Genomic DNA, 12062 nt, shown 5'->3' with positions numbered 1-12062 from the left:
TTTTTCCTTTTTATTTCAGGTTAAAAGTAGTATGAAATGGTATGGGATATGTTTCAAATGAGTGCACATTCTTAGTTTTTACTATGTATTTCAAACTACAGCATTTGGTCTTCCGTCAGCAGAGGAAGAGGGCTGTTTGTGGCTGATTAAATCACTTTGAATATTCAAGTTTCAAGTTTATTTTAAAATTTGATAAAACGCTTGTAAAAAATTTTCTAAGCGAAGTACATAGAAATGGGAAATATCAAACAAGTAAGATTAAAAACAGACTTAACGAAAAATGGACGTTTTACAAACGGAAACATGACGGAAAAAGGAGGATAGAACTACAATGTTTATAGGAGACATAACACTAATTGAAAGAGGAAATGGATCGGGGCACAACAAAATCAAAATCTTTTGGAGGAGATAGTATAGGGCCAAGGAATAAGCTTTGTTCTGTTTGGACAGGACTGAGTTGCTGGGGTGGGGGCAGGCAATGTGTTTGTTTGCTTAGGGCCTGCCAAGGGGTTAATCCCGCCCTGCTTGTGTCTTTTGTCTCACCGACAGATATTGCAGTCGAGTTCAAGGAACAGCTGCTGCAGCTGATCCCCAGTGTGCTGGACCCCGGGAGCCTAATGGAGAAAGAGATCAATGGATCAAAGGTTACCTGCCGGGGGCTGCTGGAGTATTTTAAGGTATGTGACATGAGCCATGCCTTAGAAGGGGAAGTGGTGAGGATAGGGGATATAGGTGTGGAGAGCTGCTGCCTCAGCACCCTGAGGTTGTGGGATTGAATTCCAGCGCTGCTCCTTGTGACCCTGGACAAGTCACTAAATTCTCCATTGCCCCAGGTACAAAATAAGTTCCTGTATATATGTAAACCGCTTTGAATGTGTAACCACAAAAAGGCAGTATACAAGTCCCATTTGATAAAACCTGAAAACACTATTCATATGCCACTAAACATGTCCTGACTGAGGATTTCCTTGTGTCCCCCGAGGGGCCATCCATGTCAGTAATGACTTAATACAGAACCATGACATCTGATTGGTCAGTGTCAATATCGTCATCAATTGATTAAGAGCAGCAAGAATCCAGTCTGATGCCACTGTCATTTTCTGTGATATTCAAGGAATAAACTGCTTGCTGGTGCTCAATGTTGCCACCAGATGGCAGTGTCAGACACTGGTCTTATAACTATCTATGCACTAGTTTTCTTTTACATTTTGTTTTTAAGGCTTATATTAAAATATATCAAGGAGAGGATTTACCCCATCCCAAGTCCATGCTTCAGGTGAGAGAATTTTTGTCTTCCAAAGACTGATGTGTTTTAAAAAAAATATGGGTGCCCAGGGGGGGGAGAGGAGGAGGGATTGTTATATTTCCAGTGGCTATAAGAGTCCAAGCCTACTGAACTTGATGGTTGTACTTGGTGTATGGATCTTGGAGTTATGGGAAGTAAGGAGGTGGGGTGGGTGGGGGAACACTGCTCCTACTGTACTGTTGTTATAGTGCTTTGGATACCTAGTGTTATCATCTTGAGAATGGGGAGTTTTCAATGTTTTTCTATGTTTGAATTATTCAGTGAAAACTATTTTAAATTAAAATGTGGGTGCTCAGAAGCCCAGTAAAAAGGGATGGAGTGATGATTCAAGGCTCAGTACAACTGGCTTCCCTATTAGAGAATGACACGGTGGCTGTTACCTGCGGGTAGCCGTGGGTAACCTGCCAAAATAGTTGGGGGGGGGGGGGACAAGCCATCCACCGCCTCGTGGAGTAGTGAATGGCCTTGTCCCCACAATTAAGGGAGGGAATCAGCACAGTCACCGATCGCGCACGGCCCCCCTCCTTCCTACCTACCGAATTTATCTCCCTCCCTCCTTCCCCCTTACCTTTGCGGCGCGTTGCGGCATTAGTAAAGTAACTTGCTGAAAGCTGGCTGAGCCTGTCTGCAGTCGCGTGTGTGTGGGTGGAAGCTTCTCCTCTGACGCAACATCTCTTTCTCTAGTTCAACAGCCAGAACTTTGATTTATAAGGAATAAGCTAAATATAGCAGTACTGAGGCTTGTATTGATGTTGAGGGGATAGTAGTCATGGGGAAGGGGACAGGGCGGGGACAGTGGTCACAGGGATGGGGTGGAGACAGTGGTAGTGGGGATGGGATGGGGCCAAATTTTTTCCCCGTGCCATTCTCTATTCCTATGATGAACTGTGATTTGCCAATAGCCTAGAAGTCGCACAATTGTGGCGGTATTGAAGAATAAAGTTATTATTATTATATATATTACACCTGACATTCATCTGGCTGGGAACAGCTCCTGGCTGGCTAAATAGCATTAAGCTGGCTAACTGCCAGCTATCTTCCACTGAATATCCTGATCAACAGCAGTGTCATGCAACATAGCCAGTCAGTGCCAATATTCGTTGGCTGACCAGATAAGTTTAGCAGCCAGATAGACCCGCCTAAACAGCAGGTCTATCTTTGACTGCTATGACTTAGCTGGCCAGCTGATGAATATTGACTTGGCCAACTGTGTCAAAGGCGGGTGCACATGGAGCGGAAATGCCAGATACAGCCCCGGTATTGAATTTCTGGGTTCACATATGACCTCGAGAGGTAGTCAGGCTGCCTCCCACAGTCTGAATACTGGATCCCATTATCATTAATTATATCTCCATGTGCCTTCAATGTATTTTTTTCCTCCACCCCACTCCACTCCCATTCCAGTCTGTCTGTCATTTTTATGGCTCCCTTCTCATTTTTTTCTTTTAATTGATATTTTATGCTTTTATTATTGTAAACCGTTTAGGTATTTTCTTGATAAACGGTATATCAAGTGATGAATAAACTTGGAAACTTGGTAATTCCTGTTTAGGTCACTGATTCCTTTGCCTTCTCTCCCTGGGATGTGAAAGACTGTAAGTCATATGCAGACCCTGGCCACATATTTCCAACATTGGGATGTAAAGTGGGTCTGGTCGTGAGTTGGATCTTCTGCACCCCAAGTCAGCCATGCTATAGATGCTGTGAGGGGGAGGGAAGAGTCCTGATCATTGCTTCATGGTGACATATAGCAGCTGTATTCAGGGCTTGTCATTACAGAGCTCCATTGCCCCCTTCACAGAGCTGGCATGTTGGGGGTGGGGATTAAATGTAAAGCAGTAAAAAATGTTTTGGGTAGGCTCATGGAGGAGTAGCCTAATGGCTAGTGCAGTAGCCTGAGAACCAGGAGAACTGGGTTCAATTCCCACTGCAGCTCCTTGCGAATCTGTGCAAGTAAGTACCTGTATATAATATGTAGACTGCTTTGATTGTAACCACAGTAAAGTGGTATATCAGAACCCATCCCCTTTCCTCATCTATCTCAGTCTGATTCCAGCTGAACTGGAATTCCAAAGGAGCAGCAGGAATCTGCTGAGTTAAAAATGTGAACAGAAGAAGATGCAAAGTGATCTAACAGCAGTGCAGAAATCTGTTACTTACTGTGGTTGAAATGTCTTGTGGGTGGGAACTGAAAACTTAAAAAAAGAGCCTGATAAATGATTCTGTCCAAGTAAAGTGGTGTCTAAAAATGGCCCACCCTTCTCCTGGATCAGAGATGGGGGTTCAAGAGCATATGCATTTTTACCCACAGTGAAAAGAAGGTGGGGTTGACTTGAGAGGTGAAGTAATTCACATTAGTTTGCATTTTCAAAACTAAATGCGTTATTTTTCCACAGAAAAAAGTACCTGTGGAAAGAGGGTGCAGACCTCTGCAAGTCCTTTTTCTTTGGGCTGATTTTAAAGGGAAAGTGTGTACTTTTTTCCTTTAAGAGCTAGAGCAAAATCCATGGGTGGAAATTTTGGACAAGTCCAAAGATGTCAGTCAATAATGAACAAGAAAGTAGGTTCCAGAGCAAGAGGCCATCATATATAAAGCTCTGGGAGAGGGCGAGGACATAACATAAAGTGGTATAACTTCACAGAAAGGGTGGTAGATGTCTGAAGTGCCATTCTGGAGTGGGTGGTGGAGAACTTTCAGAGCTGGAATAAGTAGAGGGGATTTCTGATAGCAAGAAATGAGAATTAGAAAACTGGGGATCATGTCAGAACTCTAGCATTGCAACAACTGGAGGGCATTAGGATCCTCACCGTCATCTTGAGAGTCTCTAGCTGATTTTTAGATTGTGGAAGGCACGCTGGCTAATTCCGCGATTGGTGATGACCATGGACATTAAATGCTACATTGTTTCTGGTGACTGGCGTTGAATATCCATGGGGGGGGGGGGTTTGGGGGGAGGGGCTGGCTCAAACTTAACCAGTTAAGTCAATTTTCAGTGCTCACCGGTTAAGTTATAGTGGTCAAAGGTAAGACTGCTATTTGCACAGCCCAATTTGGCCACTAAACTTGACTGGTCAGTGCTGAAAATTGGCAGTTATCATGCAGAATAGCTGGTTAAATTTTCATTGCTAACCATGAATATTCAGCGAAGATAACCAGTTATCTCATGCTGAATATTCAGATTTAGCTGGGTAAGTACTATTTAACCGGTCAGCACCATTTATTGACTGATTAAATAGCACTGAATATCGGCAGATCTATTTTCAATATTCAGTGTTTTTGGATGCCTTAATCGACAAATGCTATGGCATTTGGGTTTTGGCCTTAGCTGATTTGTCTTTTTATTTTAAATTAATACATGTACAGGGAGAAGAGTTGGTTGAAAAATGAATTTACATTCTCTTCATGTTATGACTGTCTCCTCTTTTTCCCCAGGCCACTGCAGAAGCCAATAACCTTGCAGCTGTAGCATCAGCCAGAGATCTTTATTATAACAGCATGGAACAGGTATGTTGAGACAGGGAAAATGACCTCAAAGCAAAACCTGAAGGTAAAATTGCCTAATCACCCTCACCACAAAGTGCATTTCCTCTGGCCTTATGAAGTGAAAGAATGTGTTGGATGGGAAAGGTCTTGAGTATGTGCATAAGACATATCCAACCCTCTACACTTCCCCCTCCGTATTCGGGAAATCTTTATCTACGGATTCGCGGTTTTAAATCAAAAAATGCATTTTCATTTTTCAGGCTATTTTAAGCCCTGTAAGCCCCCCCTTAAGCCTTACTTGGTGGTCTAGCGGGTTTTTTGGACAGGAGTAATCTTCCCATACTCCTTCCCCATGCAGATCGCTCGCAGGAAATAGCTCAAGAGACTAAGGGAGCTCAAGGCCATTTCCTGTGAGTGATCTGCACAGAGCAGGAGCGTGGGAAGATCGCTCCTGCCTGAAAACCCGCTAGATCACCAGGTAAGGCTTAAGGGGGATTTCAGGGCTTAAAATAGCTGGGGGAAGTGGGGTTAGGGGCAGAACTGGTCCGAATATTATTTGCAGTTTTTTAATATTCGCGGGCTAGCTCTGCCCCTAACCACCACGAATGCAGAGGGGAAAGTCTTGGAAATGAAGCTTCCGTTTGTTCTGATTTCTCTTTCCTTGAAATTAATTGGGTCCCTACCCCCTGCCTGATGCCTCCAGAATTGCTCTGACCTATTTCCTTTCTCCCTCAATCGCATTACAGACCTGTGGTGGGGACAAGCCTTACGTTTCCCCGGATATCCTGGAAGAGCGGCACAATCAGTATTGTGAGGCAGCCCTGGAGCACTTCCAGAAGATCAAAAAGATGGGTGGGAAGGAATACAGCCAGCGTTACCAAGGGGAACTAGAGCGTGAAATTGCTGATCAGTTCACCAACTTCAGCAAGCATAATGAGAGCAAGAACATCTTCAGCGCCTTCCGCACGCCGGCGGTCCTATTTGCTGCTGTGGCAGTTCTTTATATGATCTCTGGCGTGGCTGGTTTTGTGAGCCTGGATTTGGTGGCCCAACTTTGCAACTGTGTCGTCGGTCTGCTCCTCATTGCTCTACTCACCTGGGGCTACATTAAGTATTCAGGCCAGTATCGAGACCTCGGAGGCGTCATCGACTCCAGTGCCGAATACATCCTGGATCAGGTAGGTTCTTGGGCAGTGTGGAATGTGGTTGTGGCAGGGATTGGTGAAGGAGGTGATATATTGCATGCTGAGGATGTGATCAGTATGACATTTTTATCCTTGGGTTGAGAGTGGAAGATGCACTAATGCAGGGGTGCCCACACTTTTGGGCTTGCGAGCTACTTTTAAAATGACCAAGTCAAAATGATCTACCAACAATAAAAATTAAAAACAAAACAAAACACAAAGCACACTGTATGCAGAGAAAATGTTAATTATCATTTATATTCGGGGGTTTTCAGAGAGGTCAAGGCAGATGACTTTAAAATATGCAATGTCATCTCAGTAACAACTATAGAAAAACAGACAAATATACAGTAGTGCAAAAATATAGACAGCAGATATAAACTCTCAAAACCGACACATTTTGATAACTAAATTAAAATTAAAATCATTTTTCGTACCTTTGTTGTTTGATGATTTCATGAGTCTCTGATTGCACTTCCTTCTGACTGCATCCAATATTTATTTATTTCTTTTTTGCCTCCTGCATGCTTACTCTTCTCCAGACCTTGTTCCATTCCCCAAGCAACATTTCACTCTGTCCCTCCAGGAGTCCAACTTTTCTTCCTCTCTCATCCCCCAGATTATGTGCAGCATTTTTCATCACTGCCCACCAGCCTCATGCCCATTTCTCCTTCTATCACCCCTCTTCAACACCATGCCACATCTCTCCCTCCATCACTATGCCCAACATTCCTCCCCCCCTTGCATCCCCTTCAATCTATCCCTCTGTTCCCTCTCCACCACCATATCCAACATTTCTCCCTCTCATCCTTATATTCCCCATGCATCTCTGCCTCACTCCTCTCTCTCTCTCTATGCCAAATTTTCCTCTTCCTTTCCCCATGTGCACCATCTCTTTCCCTCTCACTCACATACTCAGGCCTAACAATTGTCCCTTTCTATTCCCTCCCTCCTATGTCCCAAGTTATTGCCCCCTTCCTCCCTCCCTTGTGTCCCACGTTCATACCCCCTCCCTTCCTTCTGTGTCCTGAGTTCATGCCCCCTCCCCCTCACTGCCTTACAGCCTTTGTCCCCCCTTCCTCCCTCCTCCCCGAGCTGACCCATGCCGAAGCCTGCCTGCCCTCCCACTGCCACCCAACAGCTCCATTCAGTCATCCCCTGCCACCGCAACTCCAGGCAAGGAAGGACCAGGCGCGTGCAGTGATTGCACATTGCTGCCCACAAGCCTTCCCCCCAACGTCAATTCTGGTGTTGGAGAGAAAGTCTGAGCCAGCCAAGCAGTGATTGGCTGGCCCAGAACCTTCTCTCTGATGTCAGAATTGACATCGGGGGGGGGGGGGGGAGGGGGGGAGGGGGAGGGGAGACTTGTGGGCCAGTGGCGTGCAATTGCTGCACGTTCCTGGGCCTTCCTTGCCTGGAGTAGCGGCGGGGGATGATTGAATGGAGCTGCCGGGTGGAGGTGGCAGAGAGAGATCCTGAACGATGGTGTTTTTACGTTGCACAGTATCACCGCGATCGACTTTCTTTGCAATCGACTGGTAGATTGCAATCGACGTGTTGGCCACCCCTGCACTAATGCTTCTGTCAATGTTCTTGAGCTTTTCTGGCTGTGCTGAAGAAGACAAGATGTTTTCTGCTGTGGCTGTTCAGGGGTCGGGTAGGGTGAAACCCAGAACAGCTTGTAGGCTAAGTAAAAGACGTTTTAAGGCCCAATATTCAAAAGGGTTTAATGGGGTAGGCAAGGCTCTTGCCCTGTTAAAACCCCACTGAGCTGATGATGGCACAGTATTCAGTGGTATCTTCCGGTTAGTGCTGAAATGATCTGGGAACAGAGCTAGAACGTAACCATTTAGTGGCGATATTCGGTCCACTAAATAAGACTAAGTAAGCGGATAAATAAAATAAAATAACGACATCCAAAGGGTTGTCCTAACTTTATCTGCGTCTGAATATCAGCCAGTGATCGAATAACTTCTGGGTGCCTGCATGCTCATTGCTGGAGCCCTGACATGGCTTGACATTTAATATCCAGGGTTATTTCAGCCTGTGGCAGTAAGGGGCTTTAAAACTATCATGAGCTGATTATCTTCCTCTTAATGTGTTTTTCCCAGATAGTTGCAAAGGCTAAAATTTTGGTTTAACCATTTTGTCTAATGTGCCCCCTAGCCACACGTCATGATGTCCATAAACATACTATTGTGCTTACAGAATGAGGCAGTGTTTTTTATACGAATGGAGAACAAAGGAATGGTACCAAATAGCAAAAAAGAATCCAGGATCCAGGATACAAATATAAGAATATAAAAATAACCTTACTGGGTTGGACCAAAGGTCCATCAAGCTCAGTAGCCCATTCTCAGGGTGGCCAATCCAGGTCACTAGAACCTGATCAAAACCCAAAGAGTAGCAACATTGCATGCTACCAATCCAGAGCAAGTAGAGGCTTCCCTCATGTCTTCTCAGTAACGGACTATGGACTTTTCCTCCAGAAAATTGTCCAAACCCTTCTTAAAACTGGCTACACTATCCGCTCTTTAACCAAACTTAAAAGAATATAAATGGAATAAGGTAATGTTTTTGGATTTAGCTCACATTCTTTTTTCAGTTGTACCTCAAGACAAATTAAATTAGGTACAGTAGAGGTTTTGGTACAAATTGAATAACGAAGGTCAAATGCATTAAAACCCAACATGGCAACGGTCCTGATCTCCTCCCAACTTGGGTTGTCTTTTGCTATTTGTTACTGTTCCTCATTTTTCTGTGTTTGGCAGAGTGTATTGCCTCCCTGTATCTGCTTTCTCTTAAAACGTCCCACATCGTGGTGATGTTGTTGAGGTGGCTGGGAAGGTGGGAGACATGGGTTGACTTTAAGACAAACCGATTTTCTTTTCCTGGCTGTATGCACTGCTGTGAAGAAGCTCTTGTGAATTTGCTGACGACCTGTTCTATTCTCTCTCTTTTTTTCTGCGCGCAATCTTTCACAGGCCACAGCTCGCATGGGGAACTCCACTCTGCAAGCTGTGAGGAATGCCACTGCGGTGGGAGCTCCGGCTGAGAAAAAAAAGTCCAAATGACATTTGGGGGGGGCAAGAAAGAAAGAGAGTGAGTGGACCTGCCACGGCTACACGGGAACCAAGGGGATGCTCTGGAGCAGCTACCACTCCAGGCCTTGCTGGCGTCCCTCTCACTGGCTTCGATCCATTCCTCCCTCCCCTTGGATTCTGCCTTTAAAAGATATCTGCTTTCTTCACATTTTTCTATTTTATATATGTAAAAATGTATGTATATTTAGATACCTACATGCCTTGTTTTTGCACTTTATAAACATTTGAAAAGTAATCAGTCAGGCTAAAGGAAAAAGACCTTCAAATAATATGACAGTGGAAAAAAATTCAGCTTCAGAAACTTGTTGGTCCAAATCCCAGAAACGAGTGCCTTAAGTTCAAAAGCAAAGATGTACTGTATGGGGACTGGAAGCAAGTGGGTGTGAGGGGTGAGAAGAGTACAGGCCTTGAGCTATGCAGGTGTCTCAGAAGGAGATAAATACTAGGAATGAGGGCACAGGCTGAAGTCTGTACTTGATTTTTGCCATCCTCTTCCCCACCTCTCCCACCTTACACATTCTGCCTACCTGCCTGAACTTCTAATCCCAGCATGCAAAGGAGGAGGAAGATAAAACTAAGCCTGGCTCAATAAACCTGATATCCTCCAACTATCTAATGGAGGGATACATTCTGGTTCCGTTACACTGTTGTTCAGGCCAGGCTCTGTTGTGCATAGAATCCTGTGTTGGGGTTGCTGCCAGTTATCCCATGGTATCATAGTATGTGTATATGTTAGCAAATTGGGTTTTAAGCCAAGAAATAGCCTCTGGACCCTGTTTTTCTATGGTTGGGTATAAATTGCTTTCTTTCACTTAAGATCTAAGTTGTGTCCTTAGTTTGGGGGATGTGGGGAAGGAAGGATGTTTGTCCACAAAGAGTCCACTTTGGGCCTGGCAGCAGCTATTTTGTCACAAGAAGTGATATCACTGCAGGCCTAGTCTAGAAACCCAGAAAGATGCTCTGGAGTGGCAGCATCACTGGTTCCATAACACAGTTTCTTGAAACAGTGCAATAAGAGGGGTGGGGGAACAGAAAAAGGGGCCTTTTCATACTAGGATGGGTAGGATGTGGGTTCCAGAGCTGTAGGGACCAAAGATGTTTAAAGAGGATCTGTACTTGGTTATATAATTCTTTTTTTAATTGCTACATTGCATTGGGTATATTATCTGTAGTGTTTCTTAATTTTTTTAAACTAGTGGACCAATATTTATTTGCAGACCAAATTTGTTAATATCGGAGGTGGGGGTTAAGTCTTAATGCGGGGAAAATAGGGCATATGACTTCGGTACAGGTTGCCAGCTCCTTTTCTGCTATTTGCCCCTCCTCCCCAGCCCAAAGAAACCGACTCGGGTGAGGAAAGCAATAGGGACATTCTCTATAGGGGATGAAGGGAACGTGAAGCATTGTTCAGAGAGATTTGCTTCTTTGTCTGTGGTTAGTGTCAGTAGGACCTTCTGTATGTCATAAGGTGTTGTGAATGGGTAGTGGTCTCTTATGAGAGACTTGTCAACTGCAGCTCTTGAGAGGATTTAGGGTGGGGGCCTGAATTACATATGAGCAATACTGGCTTTGGTAAGCCAGTTTCTTGTATTGTTTGGAGAGGTGCCTTCTCTACACCAAGGGGAGGAAGATTTTTCTTCAGTGATGAGCAAATTTCTTCGCTATATAAGAGAGACTGACAGGTGCCACACTAAACTTGGACAGGTTTTTGATAGCAATTGGAAACTTTTTATTTATTTTTTCTATTTTTTTTAAGTTTTTGTGTCTTTTTATCACTATACCACAATGATCTCATTGTCCCCATCCCCTCTTTTCCCCATTGTAAAGCATCTGCATCCATATGAGCACAACATGGAACAGCTTTCTTTTGCTTTTCTACACTGTTCTGTACTTTAATGTTATAAAAAAATGCAATAAACTATATTCCTGGCTTATAAAAGAATGTGAATAAGAATGTAAAGAGTGGAAAGCAATATGATCAAAGCTACCTGTGTGTGAGCAGCGAGTTGGTGATACGTCTAGCCAGTCTTCGGCCTTTTGATGTTGGCTGTGATGATACATTTCATCTTGCTTGGAAGCAGTAGGGCAGTGACGTAGCATCTAACATTGTACATGATGAGAACACAGAAGGATAATATGGCCCATGCACTCTGCCTAACCTGCTCTAGTTAAGAGGCTGACCTTGCGGTCAGCTGTTGAAGCTTAACACCACTATAAGCTGTCGTTTTCTCCAGGACCTGGGAGTTGGAGATGGTTTAAATGTACCGACTCCTCCAGCTTCAAAATAAAAATAAAAACATTATTATGTATGGCAAATGTATCATTTTATACTTATATAAATATCTTTGTCCTGGATCTAAAGTTAAGGGGCTGGAGGAGTTGTCGTACAGTGAAAGATTAGAGAAACTGGGCCTTTTCTTCCTCGAACAGAGGAGATTGAGAAGGAACATGATCGAAACATTCAAGGTACTGAAGGGGATAGACTTAGTAGATAAGGACAGGTTGTTCACCCTCTCCAAGGTAGGGAGAACGAGAGGGCACTCTCTAAAATTGAAAGGGGATAGATTCTGTACGAACATAAGGAAGTTCTTCTTCACCCAGAGAGTGGTAGAAAACTGGAACGCTCTTCCGGAGGCTGTTATAGGGGAAAACACCCTCCAGGGATTCAGAACAAAGTTAGACGAGTTCCTGCTGAACCAGAACGTATGTAGGTAGGGCTAGTCTCAGGGCGTGGATCTTTGACCAGAGGGCCACCGCATGAGTGGACTGCTGGGCATGATGGACTACTGGTCTGACCCAGCAGCGGCAATTCTTATGTTCTTAGTACTTTAGATTCAGAACAAAAAATGTAAAGTATCAGTAGGAGTTGGAGAGTAGAAAAATAGAAACATCAGAGTTGGAGTTGAAATTTTGGTGTGCCGACCTTGATTCCACAGCCCTGGTTTTCTGTCTAAGTCCATTGGGCTTGCTTTTGTCCCTTTACT

The 12062-nt window shown here is 44.2% G+C and overlaps 1 protein-coding gene across 5 annotated transcripts in view; it reads left to right on the top strand.

Moving 5' to 3' along the window:
- ATL3 (atlastin GTPase 3) overlaps positions 1 to 11017 on the top strand; it is a 32050-nt gene extending 21033 nt beyond the window's left edge. For all 5 annotated transcript variants that reach the window (XM_033955713.1, XM_033955710.1, XM_033955711.1 and 2 more), the window contains 5 exons: positions 550 to 677; positions 1220 to 1276; positions 4740 to 4811; positions 5537 to 5968; positions 8959 to 11017. In XM_033955713.1, coding sequence (XP_033811604.1) covers positions 550 to 677; positions 1220 to 1276; positions 4740 to 4811; positions 5537 to 5968; positions 8959 to 9048 — 779 coding nt within the window. In that variant the 3' untranslated portion in view covers positions 9049 to 11017. The remainder of the gene's footprint in view (positions 1 to 549; positions 678 to 1219; positions 1277 to 4739; positions 4812 to 5536; positions 5969 to 8958) is intronic.
- The last annotated feature ends 1045 nt before the right edge of the window (positions 11018 to 12062 follow it).

This window comes from Geotrypetes seraphini, chromosome 8, assembly GCF_902459505.1.
Source record: "Geotrypetes seraphini chromosome 8, aGeoSer1.1, whole genome shotgun sequence".
Lineage (NCBI taxonomy): Eukaryota > Metazoa > Chordata > Amphibia > Gymnophiona > Dermophiidae > Geotrypetes > Geotrypetes seraphini.
The sequence above is the reverse complement of the archived record's forward strand: the minus strand, read 5'-3'. Positions and strand labels throughout refer to the sequence as shown.